Source organism: Ambystoma mexicanum, chromosome 1p (genome assembly GCF_040938575.1).
Source record: "Ambystoma mexicanum isolate Mex_15411 chromosome 1p, UKY_AmexF1_1, whole genome shotgun sequence".
Lineage (NCBI taxonomy): Eukaryota > Metazoa > Chordata > Amphibia > Caudata > Ambystomatidae > Ambystoma > Ambystoma mexicanum.
Genome location: NC_090921.1, coordinates 515,911,208 through 515,934,258, shown reverse-complemented (window position 1 = coordinate 515,934,258; position 23,051 = coordinate 515,911,208). Strand labels below are relative to the sequence as shown.

Below are 23,051 nucleotides of genomic sequence, written 5' to 3'. Positions count from 1 at the left end.
TGGGGGGGGGGACATGTCATCTGAAGAAAAAGTGCCCCAGCTAAATGGATGGGGACAACATAGTGCGCCATGAAAGTTGCGGGGGTGGGGGGCAACACCCGTGTCCCCCTCCTAAAATTACGCCCATGCACGCACAATACAAACCCCAAAACCCATGCTCCTGCTGTTTAGGGGAATGCTCTGTGCCGTTCACTGAAAGTGCAAGTTTCAACTTCTTCCTACACTTTTATTTTAAAACTAAACTATTCCAGAGCGGTTTCTTTTTAAAATAAAAGTATAGGAACTGTAACACTTAATTAAAAGAAGTAGAGGAGCACTGCTCCCGACCGCTCGCGCCGACTTCGGCCTTGCACAAAGACCCTTAATATACTCCTGAGGTAGGGTCATCTTCATAAGATCAGTGGCAGCCCACCTGTGCAAGTAAAATGCTGATGGCCCTCCAGCAAGCCGTCAGTGTTCGGTGTGGACACCTGAGCTCAGTTGGCATCAGGTACATATAGAAAACTCTATGCATGTATATGTTTATAGGCGTGATTGTCTAACGTTCAAATGTGGTCACTTATTGGCATCCAGGGGCCATTTTTATCACATTGCGTGTTCCGTTTCTGCTGCTTTCATGCTATCAGAAAGCTGCAGACAGTAGGCACAACTGTTTCATTGAGGGGAAACATGCATTATATGGGTCCAGATAAGCAAAGCTTTGCACTGGTGCAAAAAGTGGAGCAAATAAGTTAAGCACCGATTTTACTGCTTAGATAATTGGAAATCGAGCAACAGATTTAGCCCCGATTTGTATTATCTAAACATGTTTTCACAAGGGCAAAAAGAAGACAGACTGTTTTATTTACTATGTTTGATGAGTAATATAAAAGAAATGTAGCAAACAGATTTCGTTTTTTGTTATGCTGCAAACATAGGACAAACAACAGTACGGTTTATTTTTGCCCCAGTGCATATCTTTTTAGATAATACCGATTGTGACATAACCTGTTTTCTCCATTCTATATTATCTGAGCATTTGCTCACTTTTTAGAACTTGTGAAAATGTTTGATAATCTGGCCCCAGCAGGTGTGTGTGGCAGGAGCCTTCTTTGGGTCCTTTTTGGCACACAACTACAGTGCCTCCTTTTTTGGGACGCTAATGAACACATGGCACTTCTCCCTCATTATCAAGTCCTGTTAAAATGTCATGCGCTCCGTCCCTACAAAGGAGGCACAATGTCTCCTGCCCTTGCTCTTACATTTACTCTGTTGTTTATGGGGGCTGTCTGCAGCTCATCCTCTTTAAAAAAAAAACCTTCAGCATATCCTAGTTTTGGATTCAGCAGCACTAAGCGTTCTCGGGTGCTTGAAATTCGTACAATTTCAAAACTGCAACTACACGCCCCAGAATGCACAGCACTGCTAACTGAAATATCGACGCGGCGTGTCTCACACTTGTCATGTTGTCCTGTTGTGTAAACAATGTCTTTCTGGGCTTCAACTGGAGCCCAGTTGTAAAGCAGTAAAGTGCCTATTAGTGCCAAGGAAACTCTGTTAAAGGTAAACACTTCACTTGCAACAAACGGGCTTCCCGTTGATACAGAACATGAAAGGGTCGAGCAAATAAGATGGACATGTATTTGCGTTGTTTTTATTAATTTTCAACCTACGAATAGGTTCAAATTCAACCACAATTCAGAGTTCTTTCTTGATAAGGAACATGCACACTGGGCTAAATAAACACACTGCCATCATGACATGCAGAATGTTCAGGTTAAGTTCAATACTCTTTAAACAATGGGCCTCATTACGAGGGCATGGCTACCCCCAAACTCGGGTCTGGCTCCGGGTCCTGTGAAAGGGGAATTACCGGGCTATTCTGACCTTGGAGGGCCCAGTAATTTCCCTTTCGCGGGACCTGTAGCCGGTATGTCCCCATTCCCATTTGAGGCCCCATAGGGCTCAATGGGAATGGGGAGGATGGTTAGCAGCGGTACCGTTCATAACGGTACCGTTGCTACCATCCTGGTCTGCTTGCGGGTGCCGCTCTGCACGCCTGTCTGACCAGGCGTCCAGAGCGGCACCCGCGAGCAAACTCGTAATGGTGCGGCATGGCAACAACAGTCCTTATGAGGCCCAATGCATTTTAGCATGCTGCCATTCAGTATAGAAAGCAGACCTGGCCAGATGTATTAAACGTGGCTTGCAGTGGGCTGCCTCCAGCTCTCACCTTGCTGCCAGGGAAGCAGGCTGAATTATTAAAGAGGTGCTAATTAGCGCTTCTTTGATGATTGCATCTCTTTTGCGGCCATGCTCTGCTTCAAAACGTCTCTATGATAAGTGCAAAAAAATGACCACGTGGAAATCAGTGCTAAAAAGCACAGTTATTTCCCGCTGTGCACAATTTCTTTGATAATCTGGCCCCCGATCTTTAACGACATGGCTTCCGCAGTCTGCAGTTTATTTGGAAGTAGGGTGTACAGATGTCAGGGGAGTGACTTTTGGATGACTCCAGGCAAATAGATTGCATAAGCAATTTTAGGGAAAGTGTCAATAGTTAAAAAGCAAAGCATTGCAACAGATTTGTCGGTATGCCTTTTCTTTATGCATTGCTTTTCCTCTCTTCATTACAAAGACATTGGATATTTCACTCCAAAAATAGGAACGCGACCTTCGTTACATATCATGCATGCTAGCAAAAGGCCAAAAGCAAATTTCTATTCTGTAAATCATTTAATTGATACATGTGATGGGTTGCCCAATTGCAGTGTTTGTGCAAACAGTCTGTGCACGCTTGAACCTAGGCACTTGTGGGCCTGATTCTGAGGTCCGTGTTGTAACGGAAAGGGGCTGTGTCCGAGTTCAAAGATACTTTTCCATGAAGACATGTATTCTGAAGTAATACGGGAGTGGCGGTGAAAAATGAAGACCGCCACTCCTGCAAAGCCGTGTATTACGGCACGGCAACAGCCTTGCCAACCACCTCACATGTAAGGGGCTGGCACAGACTGTATTCAGAGGCCAGAACACGCTTCCTGCACCCGCCAAAAGAGGCGTTCATTAACGGTAACCTGGGAGGTGCCATTAAACAACACAGCACACTTTTCTCCATTCTAAACATGGCAGCGTTTCTCAGACTGCAGCACCACTTTTCTAGTTAAATCAGAAAAGTGGCCATCTTTCGAGAAATGCTCGTAATGCCACTGGACCACTTGTCCCCACCCCTCCATAGAGAGATTTTAGCTGCTTTTGCTGCTGGAAAGCACATTTCCCTCCAATATTTCCACCCATCTCAGAATGATGGTGCTGGAAACTGGAGAAGAGAAGGTCAGGTTTCCTCGCTATATTTAGCACAAGCTCAGGATCAGGCCCTGTTCATACAGTGGGGCCCATGATTTAAAAACCCTTTCATTTTGAAACCCCGATTTCATCACCGCACTTTGAATGATAGTGTGGCTCTGAAAGTCCATTTTTTAAAGCAGGTGCCTGCACCCCCTGAGTTATCTCCAGCTATCCTGAAAGACGCTCTGAAACAGGCACTGTGTGACTGTTTATTTCAGATATGGTGTGGCTAGAAATACCCCTAAAGTGAAATATTGTGCTTGAGTGCTAAAATCAAACACAAACATTAGGACAGTAAATGTGCCCAAAATAATGATCTCACCTGAGACACATCGAGGAGGGTATGGATCCCCGACAGGAAATGCAATAAAAACATGACTTCCTTTCAAACAAGCATTGGTAAAGCCATTAGGCTGGTCTTTATATGTGTAGATGTTCTCTGTACTGTGGCGCAGGGCAGACACAGGGAAACAAATCCGAGACTCCTCTTTTTATAAACAAGAGCCATTGGCTTTACCAATGCTTGGTGCCTATTGGGTCTTTCCTCAAAAGAAGGGCGCACCACCCCACCGCATAATTGTTCTATGCACCTCTTAATCCATGACCCCAAATATATTAACAGAGAACTCTCTCAATGATCAACCATGCGGTTTTGTGAGAGTTCTTTGTCATTTTTGGTGAATAACGTCTGCCCATGCGACAGTCTTCCTGCGGATTTGGTTACAGTTTTGTACTTTAGCCCACTTGCGACGTGATAAGAAAAAGCAACATACTTTCCCTAAGTCCGGCAATCACACCCATACGTGTAAAATTTAGTGAACACCTGCAAATGCCAAACTGTTTATTTATTTATTTACATTTTTAAAGCGCTCACACAGCCATCAAGGTGCTGTTACAGGAATTGTTTGTTTTTTTAGTTGCATAATTGTCATTTTTGTCTTAGTTGCGTATTTTTAACACACTTAAATGCCCAGAGGTTTCTAAGCGCGGACCTGGGGATTGAACCTGAGGTGCTTTGTGTCGGTTAGAACACGTTGCCACTGAGCTATCCTCCCGGGACAGTCCTCCTGTTGGCTTTGCCAGTGCTTCATTCTTTTCAAGGAATGAATTCCCGATCACAAACATGGCTGAACCGGGAACGAAGGTGGCCTCATTTTTTTCTAAAGTGGCCCCATATTTCACAGAAGCGTGTGATCCCAACCCTTCTATAAGGGGATGGAGAGTAGTATCCCCCAAGAAAATGTTGGATAACATTTGTCAAAATTAATGCATTTAAAACATGTTTTAAACATATATGGATTCAAAAATGCATGTTTTAAATAAGTTTAAAACTTGGGACTTGCTCAATTGGGCAAACTCTTCATGAGGGGGCTCACTAGGTCTGCATAGAGGTCTAACTTGTCTTGGGAAATGCTTTGCTGTTTTTGGATCAGCGACACAGAGATACCAGTGGCCCTACAATAACCCCACATGCCTCATGGGCACTGTGCTGTCTGTTTGCATCTCCTGAGCATTGCCTTGTCTTTGCAATGTCGATGGGTGCACACTGTTGGCGTTGTGGGTGCTGCACTGTAGCTGTGCTGCGCGTGATGGCCACATAATCTGCCCACTGTCCACGGACAGCCAATCGGGACACTATAGCAGTGGTGGGGGGGCCTTGGACACTTCTGGGGATGCTGCTCTTGGTCCCAGTGGTATGTCTTTGATGATGTCGATGCACGCTGCATTACCCGGGCACTGCCTGCTGATGCTGTCTCTCGTGCACCCTGTTGCCTGCCTCTGGGAGGGGCCCACCGCTGGCTGGGGAGGGCGGCAGTACCCGCCGACGTGCCTGACCACTTGGGTTTCTTACTGGGGCCTAGCCAGACATTTTAAGTCCTAATCTTAGCCAAATCTTAAGCCTCCTCCGAGAAATTTCGAGTGCGTTCCTACCACAAAGCGCTTTGCAGCCATACAAATGGGAAAAGGCGCTATATAAATGACTACTACCATCCAATATGTAGTCAAATCTATTATGTCCTGGGGGAGTGATGTGACACTAACCTGTACGGCTCTTGGGCTAGGTCTATATATAATGCCTAATTAAATGCTGACCACATACCATTCCTTGAAATAGCAGGATCATTTGAAAGGATTAAAGCTTTCTTTTGTAATAGTTTCATGAAAATGTTGATCTAAAAATATAGAATTCCTCAAGTAACAGAAACTATAATTGTTTATGTAGGTTAGATGGTCAGGGGGAAAGGTTTCTATCTATTTACAGTGCAAAGCTTTTTTAATATGTGTAGGCCTCATTACCTAATGCTGCTTTGTTAAAAAAAAAAAAAAAAAAAACTGCCAAAAGTGAATTCATCTACTGACGTACAGTGGAAAATTCGTTATTACTAAATATTTCTAAACTGACCTTTGCAAGTTCTGGGGCAAAAATCAAAACTGCCCACAAACCCCTCTCATTGTGTTCCAAAATAAAAAGATGCATTTTGTAAGGTTTTTCAAGTGCTTAATATGTCGGCTCGTAAAGAGCAAGACAGCATAAAGAAAGCATTACGTTTAATTTGGGAACGGTATCATTAATTCGGTCGAAAGGTCCTATAGGAAACAATGGGGACAAAACAGAAAAGCTGCAAGCGTTACCCACCAGCACTGAGAAGGCACATGGGCAGATAGTACAAGCCCCCCCATTTTCCTGAACAACGCAACCGCAGCTGTGAAAAGTAATGTAAAACAATTCTTTCCCCCCCGAAGTATATTACCACGCAGCCTCAATTGTTGAGTTTCAGTGGAACCGCCAATGCGCAGCAAGGGAAGACTCTCTGCTTCAGAACACAGAGGGCCTCATTACAAGGTTGCAGGTAGTCTTGCTGGTTTTACCGGCAAGGCTACCCCCAAACTCGCATCCGGCTCTGGCACCCGCAAAAGGGGAATCACTGGGCCATTCTGACCTCAGTAGACCCAGTAATTCCCCTTGCGCGGGTGCCGGAGCCGGTACGTCCCCTTTCCCATTTGAGACGCCATAGGGTTCAATGGGAATGGGGAGGATGGTAGCAGCGGTACCGTGCATAACGGTACCGTTGCTATCATCATGTTATGCTTGCGGGTGCCGGTACGGCCACCTGGTCAGACCATGTGGCTGCTAGGGCACCCGCGAGCAGAACTCCTAGTATGGCGGTATGGTAGCGATACCGGCGCCGTTGTTGCCTTACCGCCATACTCCCAATGAGGCCCAGAGTATTGATTGCCTTGCAGCTCTGCTGTACATATTGCTGCTGTGTCATTCCCCACTCCCCTCAACCCTTGGTGGTGTTGGTGCGCTGTGATGGCTATCTGTGATGTGCCGCGCTGCTCGCTGCATCCTTTTATAGAGTTTCCCAAGACTTACTTTGCAACTTCCCAGGCTTAGAAACGTCTTTGAATATTTAAACAAGCAGCAAATGCACGAAATGTAAATAAAGACAGGTTTAAGAAATGCTTCGGTTTTCATGCTTTTCCATTCTGGTCTAAATGTGTTTTCGAAATTGCATTGGTTTATGCTTTTAAAATCAGGTGTGTGGGAAATTGCTCACCCACCCTGCCTCGGTGTTGCACCTTTTGAAATTGGAGAGAGCCGAGCAGTCGGTGCTGTCTGATGCCCTTCCTTTCCCCTGCTTGCGCCTATCTTCCGTTGTGATCCCACTAATTGTATCCTTCCTGCTCATCCTTCCCTCTGCAAGTTTCTCTTTGCAGTGTGCCCCTCTTCCTAGCATTTATTCCCACTACTTGCTTTCCCTCCAGCTCCCCAACTGCCCCGCTTTCCGCCGCTTTCCAAATGCCTTTCCTAAATGGCAACCTTTCCTCTCGCTGCCTCTCCTACACGCCTCTACCTTTCCTCACCTGCAGACAGGTGGAAGTGTGGGGGTGGTGGGTTGGGTGATAATAGTGACTGGGGAGGTCGGGTAAGGGGAGAGCTGGGATGGATGTGGCAGGGCAGCAGCGAGGGAGAACAGATTGCGGTGGTGGTATTTTGCTTTGTGCTTACATGGCTCAGATTTGCTGTTAAGACGCCAGTCTTTCCAACTAAGTTGCACAACACTGGTGTCCGCGCCCTGTGTCTGGAGAGCTGGGCCACTGATGGGTGTGTGTCCTAGTTTGAGAAGAAGTACAGTGCACTTCCGCTAAAGATGTAGAATGCATAGTCTTTAAAATGCCTAATACTGTGAGACTTTGTATTCAAATGTAGATGTTCATGCTCCAGGGAAGTTGCCACTGCTTTCTAACCAAGGTGTCCACTGCCTGCAGCTCGCTCACCGCACAGAGCGCTGGCCATAAGCGCTGTTGTAATTGCATAAGGCGGGCAAGGAGGCGCTTGCATGCTGGGTCCAGCTTGGATCAGCCATCCACCTCTTTTGACAGCAGGCCCAGAATCTGGGCTCATAACACCAAGCACACACTCCCTCCTCCCATTAACTGCCTCCATCAGCAGCAGAGGCGGCGCAAAAGATCAGCCAGAGAAAACATTGCTTGCTAGGCCCGGTATCGATTTTAGCCCGACAGACCCCGCCCACACACACCCCCACCCCCCAACGCAGAGAAGGCATCCCCACGATCCAAGCAGATTCACGATCACTAGTCTGCACGCACCTGAACTTTAGTAATACTGCGCCCTGCGGTTGCTTGCAGCTCATCTGCCCTGCTTGCACAGTCGTCATTCAATTTGCCAATCGGCGTCGTGGACTCTCCAGCAGCACTGACTCTCTCAGAGCAGGCAGTCAGTGCACCCACCACTGTTTGCCTTTTGCGCAGCCCTAGCCGGCTGCACCTGCTCAATGTGAATAATTAACACACAGCACACAGTATGGCTGAAGCAGAGCAAGGCACGACGTGTGGTTCGTGCCCCTCATGTGCAGGCGCGCGACCAGCCCCACCCAGGCCTTCGCAGTCAGAGGCAGATGGCGGCACCCAATTTACTGTGAACCACCCAGGCTGCTGGGTGACCCCACGGTTTCTTTATTTGTACTTCTGCTGCGGCGCTAAACAAAGAGGCCCTATGCCCCGAGACCTACCAGGGGATGTCCTGGTGTCCCCCCAGTGCGGCAGTTGAGCCCTGATCACGGATCTACAATGGGGCCTGGGGCCAAATGACCTTCAACTCTCCCTTCCTAAATATCTTCCTTCTCGAGCACTTCGCTCTTCCGCCTCCAACTCCCTCAGGGTCAGCCGCTTCTCCAAGCAACGAGTTGGGGGGAGATCTCTCTCCACAGCCGGGTCCTCCCTCTGGATCAGCCTTCCTGCCTCCCTGAAACTTGAGGAGAACCATCTCCGGTTCCGGAAGCACCTCAAAACCTTCCTATTTGCTTCTGCTTTCTCTCTCCCTCTCCCCTGCTAAATTCCTTACCGAATCTGCACTGATTCTGCAACTGGGCCACTCTCACCGATCTCTGTCCTTGGCCCAGCCACTCTCCCCTGCACTGCCTTCCTGGCAACCCCTGCACTGCAGGACTGTGTCTGTATCCCTACAGCCCCCCTTCCCAGCACTTGTCTGCACTTATCTTGCACTTGCCACCAGCTGGCCCTTATTATTTATCTTGTTCATTACTAACCCTGTACTGCACTTTCCCCTCTCCCTTTCCCCGTGCACTTTTCCCGTCCCCCTCTACCCTTGCGCGATCTGAATGACACCTGGCCTAGTAGGATCGTTGTCTGTCTCTCCTCGTCGCGCCTTGAAACACTTGTGTATAGGCGCGTTGCAAATGCCATATCATATCATATCAAAGCATCTCCCCCCTTTTTATGTGTGATGGGGTTTGGAACATACAGTTAAATTGAGTTCCAATTGGCTTTAAGACAGCGCCGATGTATGCAAAAAATACAATACTCTACGGGGGCACTCACTAATTCACCAGCCCCCAGCATTGTGCTTTTCTGACAGTAGCAGACGTTCAATACACTCCCTTTGGCCGGGATGGAGCTCTCCCTGTGCGGGATATATTGCTGCCTCTAATTGCCCCGGGAGTTGCAGCTTCACTGCAGCTGGAGTTAACTGCTCACCTAGCCTGAGCATTTAGGCCTCAAAACTGAGTGCACGCATGTGTCCATGTTGATGCGTGTGCACGTGAGTGAGTCCAGTCAGTGACTGAGTGTGCAGTGTTGCCTGTGGGAGTGGTGGCAATCGCAGCAGGGGTGTTGAGGGAGGAGGAGGGGAAAGAACGAGCTGCCAGCCACAGCCATGAACGTACCTTGGACATTACTGACATGTTTTCCTACAGCGACCGTGCGCTACGGGCATAGCCACCGTTAGTGTGCTTATATGGGAAAACTGGCAAATTTGGATGCAGCCCAGCATGGACGCGCTGTGCACTGGCAAAGCTAACAAGCCGTGTTTCATTATTGGCATATATTGGCATAGCCATCATTGACATGCTTTTTTTACACTGGCATTAGTGCATTGTGGGTAAAGGCTGAGATTCGTGGGGATACTGACATATATTAGTGCAGCGAGCGCAGACATGTTTGCTTGTGTCCGTGATGGTTGTGTGCGCCCCTTTACCCCCTGTGATGGTTGTGTATGCCCCCACCCCCCTTTCCCCCGTGATCGTTGTGTGCGCCCCCCGCGATGGTTGTGTGCGCACCTGCCACCCATGATGGCTGTGTGCGGCCCCACCCCCCTCCTTGCCCCCAGTGATGATTGTGTGTACCCCCACCCACCCTTGCCCCCGTGATGGTTGTGTGCACCACCCCCCCCCGCCACCGTGATGGTTGTGTGCACCCCCAGCCTCTGTGATGGTTGTGTGCACCCACACCTCCCCTGTCCCCCGTGAATGTTGTGTGCACCCCCTCCCGCCCTCCCCCATGATAGTTGTATGCACCCCCTCCCACCCCCGTGATGGTTGTGTGCACCCACAGCCTCCTGCCCCCCGTGATGGTTGTGTGCGGCTCCTCCCCCCTACACAGGGGGCAGTAGGTGCACACACAACCAACATAGGGGGTGGGGTTCAGGGGGGCGCACACAACCATCACGGGGCAAGGGGGGGCAAGGGGATGTGATGGTTGATGGTTGTGTGCGCCCCCTCCTGCCCCTGTGATGATTGTGTGCGCCCCCACTGCTGCCCCACATGATGGTTGTGTGCGCCCCCCTGTGGTTGTGTGTGCCCCCTTGCCCCTGTGATGGTTGTGTGTGCCCCCATCTCCCCTGCCCTCTATGATGGTTGCGTGTGCCCCCCTGAACCCCGTGATGGTTGTGTGCGCCCCCACCCCCTGCCCCCATGATAGTTGTGTGTGCCCCCCTGCCCCCGTGACAGTTGAGTGCACACCCACCCCTGCCCCCGTGATGGTTGTGTGCACCCCTTCCTGCCCCCGTGATGGTTGTGTGCGCTCCCACCCCCCCTGCCCCTGTGATGGTTGTGTGCACCCCCACCCCTGTCCCTGTGATGTTTGTGTGTGCCCCCTCCTGCCCCCTGTGATGGTTGTATGCACCCCCACCCCTGCCCCCATGACAGTTGTGTGTGCCCCCCCTGCCCAGTGATAATTGTGTGTGCCCCACCCCCCGCCCCCATGATGGCTGTGTGCATCCCACCCCCTTGCCCCTGTGATGGTTGTGTGCACCCCCACCCACTCTGCCCCCCGTGATGGTTGTGTGTGCCCCCCTGCCCCCCATGATGGTTGTGTGCACCCTCAGCCCCCTTTGCCCCCCATGATGGTTGTGTGCACCCCATTCCCCCCGTGATGGTTGTGTATGCCCCCACCCCCCTTGCCCCCTGTGATGGTTGTGTGTGCACCCCCCGCGATGGTTGTGTGCACCCATACCCCTTTGCCCTCTGTGATGGTTGTGTGCGCCCCCTCCTTGCCCCTGTGATGGTTGTGTGCGCTCCCACCCACCCTTGCCCCCTGTGATGGTTGTGTGCGCCCTCATCACCCCTTGCCCCATGATGGTTGTGTGCACCCCCACCCCACTTTCCCCCTGTGATGGTTGTGTGCACCCCAACCCCCTTAACCCCATGCCGGCTGTGCGCGCCCCCATGCCCCGTGCCCCCTGTGATGGTTGTTTGCACCCCCACGCGCCCTTTCCTCCATGATGGTTGTGTGCACCCCCCCTTTGCCCCCTTGATGGTTGTGTGTGCTCCCATCCCACCCCTGGCCCCCATAATGGTTGTGTGAGCCCCTTCCTCCCACCCACCATGATGGTTGTGTGCGCCCCTACCCCCCATGCCCCTCCGTGATGGTTGTGTGCGCCCCCACCCCACTCCCCTGCCCCCGTGATGGTTGTGTGCCCTATTCCCTCCTCCCCTCCCCTACTTTTGTTAAATTCCAGCATTACCTCAATTGCTGTCAGCAATATTAATTGAAGCCGCCTGTCTTTCTCATCCACCTGCCCTCTCTCCCCTCATCTTGTTAAATTTCCGGCACTACCTCAATTGCCGTCAGGCATAAATTGTAGCCGCCTGTCTTTCTCATCCACCTGCCCTCTCCTCCTCCCCTCCCCTCTCCTCCTCTTGTTAAATTCCAGCACTACCTCTATTGCTGTCAGGCATAGTAATTGTAGTTGCCTGTCTTTCTCATCCACCTGCCCTCTCCTCCTCCCCTCCCCCCCTCTTATTAAATTCTGGCACTACCTCAATTGCCGTCAGGCATAAATTGTAGCCGCCTGTTTTTCTCATCCACCTGCCTTCTCCTCCTCCCCACCCTTCCCCTCTTCTTGTTAAATTCCATCACTACCTCAATTGCCATCAGGCATAGTAATTGTAGTTGCCTGTCTTTCTCATCCACCTGCCCTCTCCTCCTCCCCTCCCCTCTCCTCCTCTTGTTAAATTCCAGCACTACCTCTATTGCTGTCAGGCATAGTAATTGTAGCCGCCTTTCTTCTCATCCACCTGCCCCCTCCTCCTCCCTATTACTGTTCATTAGCACTTACTCTATCATTTGCCTCGTGACCTTTGTGATAGCAGCTTGTTGTCTCTCCACCCTTTTCTCCTTGTCTTCTCCTCCCACTTCCCCCTCCAGCACTACTCTGAATCGTCGTCAGACCTAGTATGTTAGTCGCTTGTTTTGTTCCTCTCCTTCTGCCTCACCCCTTACTCCCACCTTACCCCACCTCCTTTCTTTATTTTTCCGGCACCACATCAATTGTCGTCAGGCATAGTAATGTAACTGCTTGTTTTGTCTCATTTTCCCTCCACCCGCCCTCTCCCCGCCTCCTTTATTGTTCCTTGCACTATCTAAAATGTCGCCAGGCTGATTAAGATAGTTTTATTTCACATTCTGAATTGTTTCAAGGACTTGTAAGAATGTAACTGTATTCTCCCATGTTCCCTCGCTCCTTGAAGCGCTTTGAAACACATTGTGTATAGGGGCTATACAAATAAACAATCAATTCAATTCAATGTTTTGGTACGTTGGCATTATTGGGCACAGCAACATGAAAATGTCTTCTGACACTGACAGAATACTATGGGCAAAGGGATCATGAAAATAGCCCAGTGTAATGGCATGTTCTGGCGTCTATTATATTTTTATATGCGTTACCCTACAAACCGAAGGTAAAATGTATGCTTTTTACCCACTTTTCTTGAAAAGGGATGCCATAAAAGACACCATTTTAACCAATTTTTTTTAATACATTTATTGTGAGGAGAACACACTCAATCCTCTGCAGTTGACTAGGCCTCTCTTGCTCGCTTGTGCAGATTCATGGTGAATATTCACGCCCCCACATTGAAAAAATGTACCACTTACCAGTAGAACCAATGTGAAAGGGGTATAGTAGCACGAATCCACGAAAGGTTTAGTCTACATGGTGATAGATTAAGGCAGGAGGGAGGGAGGTTTGAAAGCGGCATGTGAGGTATTTCCATGGGCCCAACCATGCACCAAAGCTCTTCTTCCCTCTTTGGAGGCTGGACGGAGAGAAGAGTAGACCTCATTTATTCCAGCCCCCGCTTTGCTACTGAATGCTCAGTGTTAAAACCCCAGAGATGTGCCCCCTGAGGCTGGCTCATGTGCCTGAGAAAGAATGTCTGCCTTGGCCCAGCAATCTTTCAAACTCTGTCCAATAGCAGGCAGACTAAGTCTCAAAGGACAATTCATTGGGCCTCATTACGAGTTGGGCGGTGCAGTACATATGTGACGGTAATACTGCTACTGCTGCAATACCGCACCCCCCACCTACAAGTTTGGCGGAAAGTTGGAGGATTCACCCCAATCCATGAGCTGAAGGTAAATCCGACAGCTTTCTGACATGTTTTGGTGGAATTACCGTGGGAGAACTTCTGCTGCAGTATTTACGCCCAAAATACCCCATAGAGTCCAGTGGACTCAGAAAAAAATGGGAACTTAATCTGTCACCACCACTTGTAATATGCTGAACCAAGTGGCGGTAATGGGAAGTTTACCACCAGAATACCCCCCAACTCATAATAACCCGTTGTCTTATGATGCCATTAAAATAGATTGGAAACAGGTGGATTTGGAATTGTTAGCTGAATTGATAAGCAAAATATGTAGCCACAAACCTAACTCTGCCTTTGCCTTTCTGCCACAGTATTTTCCAGGTCCCTCCATGACGACTCCTCCTCCAGAGTTTTCCTCGCACCCGAAATGAACACAGATGAGGTAAAGCAGGAGACAGAAGAGATGAAGTGGACCGAATATGCTGGAGAAACTCCTGTCAGCGGCATGGGAGGGATCCACAAGGACATCTCCGGCCACTCCATACCCATCGAGACATTTGCAGATCAGGCACAGACCAACAGCTCAGAGGCGGCACTGCTTGCAGAGGGCCACTCTGCTCTGGAAGGGCTCGGCCAGGATGACCCCATCGCTGGCCGCACGCTAGCCTCTGTGACCTGGAAGGACCCCAGCAAGCTGGGCCTGGAGGCTGCAGATGAGCTGTGACATCTGGGGGTGGTTGTTCCTAATGTGTGAGAGACTGAGTGAGGACATGTTTGCTGCAGCTCTGCGTGTGACCTGTGAGCCCTGCCCCATCGCCAGTCGGAGCATGAGGCTCCCTGCCCTGTGCTTCTTGTGATGGTTGGGGCACTACTCCCTTACTCGCTTAGGTACTCACTTTTGCAACGAGCAGCTGGCTTTGCTTTTCAGCGGCAGAGAGGAAATGGACGAACAAGGTATCCACTGCCACATGCTGGGCCGAGAGATGCCTGCGTGCCCCTCCAAATCACCTTTCAAATGGTGTTCCATTGAGGAGAAGGTGGAGGAATGGCTGTAAAACATACCGGAGTATCCGTCTTCCTGGCAAATGCACTGCACGGAGCACAAAACAAAATGGCCTTCATCATTTTGAATGAAGGAAAGCAGACACTGTAGCCAACAGTGTCTAAGCAAGTTATCGCCTCCTGTGAATGTAGAATCACCCCATATCTGTGGATTCAGAGATGCAACCTAAAATGGCGTCATCCAGTTCATTCATTCATTCATTTATTCATTTTGTCATTTGTATAGTGCCTATCACCATAATTATGGTCCCAACACTGTGTTGGTTGAATGTCCTCAGAGGACCGGGCTCCAAAATATGGGAGAATTGGGAGGTGCTATTACGTGTGGGTGCCTTTTGGCCGTTAAAGTTATAAGAGGGTGACCAAGACCCTGGGGGTCACCCATGTCTGAATGGCATGTGGATGGGCAGAAAGGAGGTATACTATGCACTAAACAGGGTGGAGTGTGTTGAAGTGGATAGAAATGTATGTGAGTAGCCACAATTCGACATTTTGCCCTGAAAGGCAGTTTCAATCATATGCTAGAGGTGCTGAGTAACTGTGTTTGTGTTCTATGTGAGTGGGAATGAGTCTGTGCCTTCCAGTAAGTTACGATGGTGCGATGTGCGAGATGAATAAAATGGATTAGCTGTACAAACAGCAATGTCTACACCCTAGGCTCCATCTATGTACGAAGAGCACTGCACTGCGGAGTCTCACTTACGATCTAAGTGCAAACATGAATGGATTAATGCTCGCCCTCTGAGAGGATCTAAAAAAAATATATTCCCATCCCTAGTTCCTTAAAGTGCAAAAAGGCCCCCCTTTTCGTGTCTACTTGTGGCGACAAGGCCCACTCTCATGTGCTTTAGGGTTACATGCAGTGCCGACTACGAAAGAGGCATCAGAAGCACCTGGTTGTCTTCATCCGGGATGATCCAGTTGATTGACCTTTGAGGGTAGAGTCACAGAGGCAAGTTGCACCTCCTATATCCTAGGGAAATTAGATGTGGCAAGGTTTGATTTTTTTAAATGCCTACAGCATTAGCCTAGGATCACCTTCTGCCTCCCAAACAAAGTCACTGGCAGGCGGCTGCCGTGACAGTCTGTGCCAATTATGTGAAGCGAGCAGGCGTTAACATGACCAGACCTGATGGGTCTTCCCAAGGGACCAGGGCCAGGCACTGTGGGAACGACAGCTGAATCAGTACCGGTCGGCTTGTCAGAACATGTGAAAGGCATTCTGTACAGATGACACAGGAGGGGAAGGATCAGTGGCGGAGGCTTAGCGAAAACCTGCCCGGGCACAGCACACACATTTTATATTTCAAGCTATTATGCCCTAACGGAGATTCGGAAAGCTTATTTGAGTTGGTCAACACAGCCGTTTTAACAATTTCAGAGGCCGGGCACTGTATAAATTGACCGATTTTTTTGCGCCGTCAGGTTTGCAAATATGTTTGTCAGACCCTGTGGCGCAACCATTTGGATTCTTTCTATTAGAGCATTTTACAAATTCTCCAGAGCAAACGTTCGTATTTGTCATTAAGAAGCATATGCCTTGATATCCAAAGAAGCTGTGCAATTCCCAGAAGTCGTGCTTCCCAAGACTCAACTAAATTAAATTGTATCACACCCAGGACAAACCCAGACAGACCTTCAGTGCTGGCAAGCATGCTACACACCGTGCATGTGGGATTGCACAGCACAATTACCAAAGTGGACCTACGTGCACAACACTGTCCCCCGCAGAAGATTTCAACCACTAAGCAATCAAGGTCATCAAAACTAAGTTCTGATATTTCAACAAGCAAAATTGCACATGCTGGGAGTTGTAGTTTTCATTATAAGATAGGCCCGTAGTTCCTAGCTTGCAAAACACTCTTCGGTAAAAAGCAGGGTCTGGATAAATGTTGTCTTGATGATTGTATACGAATTGTTAGTTTTACAACTGTTCGAATGACAATTGATCTTTTCACAATTGACCGAATTGTGAAGGTCAATTGTAACATATATGTGGGGGGAAATCCCCCACAACCCCCCACCCAACGCCAAACCCCCAAAAACCCATATATATATATATATATATATATATATATATATATATATATATATATATAAAGGTCAATTGTGACCCTTTAAATTCGGTCAATTGTTAATTCGAACAATTGTAAACGAACAATTTGGGTAATACCGTCTTGATGACAGGATCCCAGACGGCAACTCTCCACCAGTTCAAATGCAGCAGTAAATTAAAAGGCACTTGTGAAAGTAGGTCCTTCCCGGTTCCCATTTCCAACCTGCTGTAAGTAAGCTTTTATTTCCATGGTATCAGGCATCACACACTTTGGGCGAACCTTCACCCAAGCATTCGCAAAACAGCAACAAAAACGTATGGTGGAGGATTGGGGGGGCCACAAGTTAATATTTTTACAGACAAACTATGATTTCATTGTGTGAGACCACTGCTTCAGTTAAGACTCTTTTTGACTTTTTTGTCCAGAAAAGGCAAGACATTTCCCCAGACAGGATCCAGGAAGTCAAAGACGTTGATAGACTGCAGTGTATCCAGTTGTGAGCTGCAAAAGTCTTCTTAACATTTCCAATTTTTTAAATGCCAGAGGGTGTCTCTGCATGCTTTTCCTGAGTCTACATTGGGACTTTTCCAAAGCAGATTGTAACTTTGACTTGTGTTTTTTCCTTCACTTTAAAAACAGAAGGCAGGCGAATTCTACCTGTGGTCTGATCTCACAATTCACTTGGATTTTCCTTGGTTTTTGGAAGTAGTTTGCCCTCCAAATTTTACACATGGAAGTATTTTGATTTCTAAATAACTAGGATAAAATGTCATTTCATGGCAATCTTTCCTACAATGTTAACTGAAGCACTAAAAGGTTAATATTTTTAGACTTTTGATTGTATGCCACCTCTTCTTAAATGATAACTGAAGCACTGGGGGGGGGCTTATTGAATGTGTTGTGCCCATTGAGACTGGCCAAAGGCAAGTCTCTGTTCCAGGTTGTGAAGCACACCCAGTTAGTTAAGTATTTGACATATCTGCATATTATACATGACTGGCCTGCATTTCCCCGAGTGTATTGCACAAATGTTTCTGGAATGTCCTAACTCCCTAGTGTGTATTCTATTCCACATTGCGTGCACCTGTACCCTTTGTCCTTGTCAGATACATCATGTTCAGACTGTATGAATGACTATGCACTTTCTGCACTTGTTTTCTATTTTTATTTTTCTATCTGTGAGGTGTTGAACAGCAAATAAACTGCATTTATGGTGTAAAGAATTGTGGTTTGTTTGTCTGAGGGAGTTACACACACAGGACATAGTGCAGCTGGTGGCACCATCTGCAATGTCAAGGAGAGTTCACAGGGGACTCGGCCAGTAATGCTTTTAATTTCAGATGACTTATCATCAAGACAACTCTCTGGAATCTGCGTCCCCGACAGGAAACTTCAGGTCACATGATTTTATACAGTAGACATTTACTTCATACCTTGGTTGTGAGTAACAAATACAATATGTCATTATCCTGAACCTCTCGATCTACACTGGCGACCCACAATGGTGAACATACGCTGGGCGACGTCCTGTGCTTCAACTACACGCTTGTGGTCGTGACATGACCTCGATTTTATGGCCTGACCACTTTCTGATCTTGACTAAACTTCCCACACGCAGAACCAGAGCCACATTTTCCACTAAACGTAGTCGATCCACCATTCCCGTACAACCTATGAAACAGGTTAACACCCCTTAACTCCAAGTAGACCTACACCTCATTGTACAGGGATGGACATCTTTCCAGTAAGGGTCTGAAAACGCTTGATAAGGTTAGCAGCAATGGTCTGGTACCCATAAATCATTAACCACTGACATCGTCCACCAAGTTCCAAACAAATGCTACAATGGTGAGCTATCCATCCTCAAAAGGATAACAAGAAAATGGAATGAAAATGGCGAAACCCCAACAACAGAAAACACAGAATGGCATTCCCGAGAGACCAAAGAGTTTTTCAATATAATATCACCAGGACAAAAATAGTCTTCCTCCAGAATCTCATTATACAGGCCAGCAAGAAGTTGTCGGAGATCTTCTATATCATAAAAGAGTAACATACAACATCCAGGTACTGCTCCACCAACACCAATCTCCCAGTATCTCACGGATGAACTGGTGAACTTCTTTCAAAAACATTGCCTACTGCAATGCTACTCAACTCAGATCCAACCAATCAGAGGCCACCGTAAAACCTTGCAAAAGCTCCCTTCACATTTTTAGGATGATATCTGATGATCTCATATAGACAGTAGCAAAAATGAATGCTTAATTGGAACAGACTTTGCACTGGCCCCCTATTGCCATAAAAGAAAACATCAATGATCTTGCCCCTGCCCTCACAGAACTAGGCTACAGCTCCCTCCTTTGCAAAGAAGGTTCTTTAGATCTTAAGAGATCCACCATCTCCCTGTTGCCAAAACACCTTCTTCAGATTCGACTGTGCTAACACACTTCATCCCCACACCAACCAGCCCCTTTATTGGTAAACTTTTAAAGAAAGTATTATCACAGCAACTCCTGGATAATACACAATCCAACCACAATCCAACATCCTTCTACATTATGACCTATCTGGCTTCTTCAAATCCCACAATTTGAACCTGTCCTGCTGGATGCAAATGAAGAAGGTGTTTCCTGGATGAAATCTCCCCTGCTGTCCTGTTTCTGTTTGACCTCTGGGCAGGTTTCAATACTGTCCAACACCAACCATGCCCTGTTGCAGAGACTGACGCACACATTTGAATTCAAGACACAGCTCTAAAATGGATCACCACCTTCCTGTGGAGCAGACTTTCAAATCCGGATCTTTCTCCTGTCACCCTTTCAACCTCAGACATGGTGCCCCCCAATGCTCAGGGGTAACCAAACAGCGGTTTTATTGTTATGTGAAAATCCTTGGGGAGATTTTGGAATCTTTCTCAAGTCCCTTTCTGATATAAGTAGATGGTATACTAATTATTTTCCGAACCTGGCACAAAAAGTTCAGAACATTTCTTCCTGTCTGTGGATGCTTCAAGACTGGATGACTGATAACCATCTTTGCATGAATGGATTGAAAATGGAAGTCACCTTCCTAGGATCAAATAACCCAGGATACCCCCTCTTCTGTGTGAAATCCACACTGGGCCCTGCACTAACTCCCATGAAGGAAGCCGAGAACCTTGTTTTTTTCTTCAATAACAATGTAGCACTAACACCCGATCCGCCGGGCGTTGGTGGTAACGGCCTGGGGCCCAAGGTATAGTGCAAGACCGGGGCCTTATCGATGGGCCCCAGCGCCGTTACCACCCGATGCGGCCCACCGGATTGGGTGTTATTTCTATTAGCACCCCAGGTTTTAAATCTGGAAACCTCGGGTGCTAACAGTAATGTATTTTGTTTGAATGAAAATAAAATGTTGTTTGAATGAACGGGATGCCGTGAAGCATCCCATTCATTCAAACAACACTTTATTTGTATTTATTGTTAAGGTTTTTGGGTTAATTATACATCTTTCACCATACATAATAAAAAAAAAACAAAGATCACAATGAATAACAGTTTTGTCTATACACATTGTAAAAATCATCATAATACCCTCTGATCAAATTCATGTAAAAGGTCACATAAGCATAGCCTCGAGAAGGTCTAAAATATATAGATTCCAATTATGAGTGCTATGCCTAAAAGGAAACCCCCCAGGTTAAAAATAGCCTATACAATTAAAAATCTCATCTGTGGTGCATTTAGAAATCGTAAAGCCTAATCCAATCCCCTAAATACATCAACCAAGAATATAGCCATTAAATTTCCCCCATATAAAACATGTACAACCAATCATCTGAACTATTAGTTTTTATTTGACCAAAAATCTTACCCAAGTGTAATGTTCTCTTTCGTCCAACTTTCCTGTCAACCCCGTGAAAGATAGCAACAGATGACACAGCGTTTCTCGGCAACCTTCTATATTGCAATATCTACCATTCAAATCTCCTCCCTTCCATTGTATACTAATAATTAAAATCTCTTTTTTCTGATACAAGTTTATACGAAAATGTGAGAATTGAACTCTATAAAAAACACATGGAAACAATCAGAGGTATTTCGGCAAAATATTATAAGCTCTATTCCCCACTACAAAATCTTGATAGCACTTGAGCTGTGATCCCTGGTACATTGTTTCTTCCCAATATATCCTCCATAATTCAATTTTAACTGCAGTAGGATTCATGCAAAACATATCCTCTTAAGTCCCCAGGTCACTCAATATTTTTGCAAACTGTTTGCCATTCCTCTAATATCGGTTCACTGCGATTCGTTAGGGTCTCTTTTAACATTTCAAAGGCCCTCACTGGGAATTTAACAACACATGTCTTGTATAATGAAAGAGACTTCCATACAACTATAGCATTTAACAAAATAAGACCTAGTTCATAGCATGCAAAGAAGTCCCTCGCAGAAAGTGCAAAATCCTTCTCCAGAATCAACCTTCTAGCTTAATCCACACTGAGTGAGCTGTTGAGAAAAAAACATCCGCCCCATGGGGCAAAATGGCCATTGTTTTCATATCATAGAAAGTCACTACCGGGTCTAGCGAAAATTGACAAAAAAAGGTCAGTATAATAGAGCCTAGAGCAGGCGTATTTTTAGTTTTGACCCTCAATTGTGCAACCCTAGCCACATCATTCACAGTAATATTCATCAACATACCTAAATAGGTGAATGATTGAAAAGTGGCAATTTGGCCCCGACTAATAGACCAAGTCATCGATATCACCCTCCTTCCGGCAACCCGTCATGCAATCAAAATGTTTGTTTTGGCCACATTGATCTTCAATCTGTTGTGGTCCACATACAGTTGTAGAGCATTCAATTGACAATCAAGACCTATAGGCTCTTGATCCACAAGGACTAAATCATATGCAAAGAGCAGATGTCCTACAGGTCTCCCGTTCAGCCTTGGAGGAAATGTTTAAGATTCACTCAAGGCGTCAACCATATCCAACATCAATACATTAAAAAGGGCTGGAGCCAGGGGTCAACCTTGTTTTAATTCTCTCTTAGTAGTTATTGATCTCGATAGCTGCCCCGGGCCATCTAACCTTACTCTCAGAGAGGTGGATCACCTGCAATAAACTCTGAGGACACCCCCATTTTGCAAATTTAATCCATAGAAGGTCCCTGTCTACAGAAATAAAGGCCTGTTCAAGGTCCACAAACGCAAAATACGTTTTGCATTTCCCCGTAATAGAACGCGTCTTCAATATGTTTAAAAGGAATGCCTTCAAACTAGTCCCTATGCCCCTGACAAAGCCTGATTGGAAAAAGTCATAGCACCCCGCACTTGTGGACCAGTCCATTCATCTTGTCAAAAGCGAGGTAGCAAATAACTTGCCAATTACAAATTGAAGGGCGATGGGGAAATAGTTATTGGGTTCTTCCCGAACGCCCTTCATGAAGATTGGAAACACAATCGAGGTTTTCCACGAAACTGGTATAGACAATCCCTACGAACAACACCATGAGAAATTCTACCCATTCCTTTGCCTCACTTTTTAACATTATGTTGGTAAACCCATCAGGGCCAGGAGCCCTCTAGTTTCTAGCTCCCTTTATCAAATGAGACAGGGCGTCTCTATCAAACAAGAGATGCCCGTAAACTGACCCAGCATCCTTATGCAGGTTGTTGCTTTCGTCTGAAATAGCAAACAGACTCGAGAAATGGCTCACCCACATTTCTTCCGAAACGGCATTTAGGAGCAAAGCTTGTTTTGGCATACCTGTGGCATTTATTAATTGCTAAATTTCACGAAGATTCTTACTGCGTATTTTCACCAACATACCTTCTGCATATTTTAGCAGGACTACCCGCTTTTGAGTTCTAACCCAATTTCTATATCTTTGACGTCTCCTTTTGAGAAGTGCCGTCACATCAAAACTCGCTGTTTGTTTAATTTTTTTAAATCAGCTTGAACGCGCCTTTTTTCATTAACAACCTCAGTATTATAAACATGTTCATAGGAGAACTCTTTATGATTCCCCCTCCCTGCTTGGCATACAAAATCTGGTCAAAATAACTGCTAGTCAACAGAAGGGTTATTGATGTTCAACTGATTTCGATTATTTCCCATTAGCTTTTATTGCAGCTTCACTATGTTTTTCGCAGTCATTCTCACACAGTGTCTCCCTCGAGAGAGATGAAGATCTATTCCATAAGCTAGTGGTTGAGTGCAAAACCTCAAGTCTAGTTACTAGAGGCAAAATATTGTCGCTAACAAAGATATATGATTGCACTCTTGTTTCCTGATTTCCATGTCAGACGCCCTGGAATATCTCCATCTTTTTGCCCATTGAACTCCTACTGGAATCTTCTTCCTAACAAAGTATTTTCCTCTTTGCCAGACCATTTCATCTTACATTTACCCTCCTTTAACTTACTTATGCCAACCAGCCCAGACATGTTTAAAACGCCACATATTATTAGGTAAAAA

The 23,051-nt window shown here is 46.8% G+C and overlaps 1 protein-coding gene across 1 annotated transcript in view; it reads left to right on the top strand.

Annotated features, from left to right (window-relative positions):
- CREB3L3 (cAMP responsive element binding protein 3 like 3) overlaps positions 1–17,789 on the top strand; it is a 180,816-nt gene extending 163,027 nt beyond the window's left edge. The window contains exon 10 of the mRNA XM_069649389.1: positions 13,835–17,789. Coding sequence (XP_069505490.1) covers positions 13,835–14,187 — 353 coding nt within the window. The 3' untranslated portion in view covers positions 14,188–17,789. The remainder of the gene's footprint in view (positions 1–13,834) is intronic.
- Positions 17,790–23,051: the final 5,262 nt, after the last annotated feature.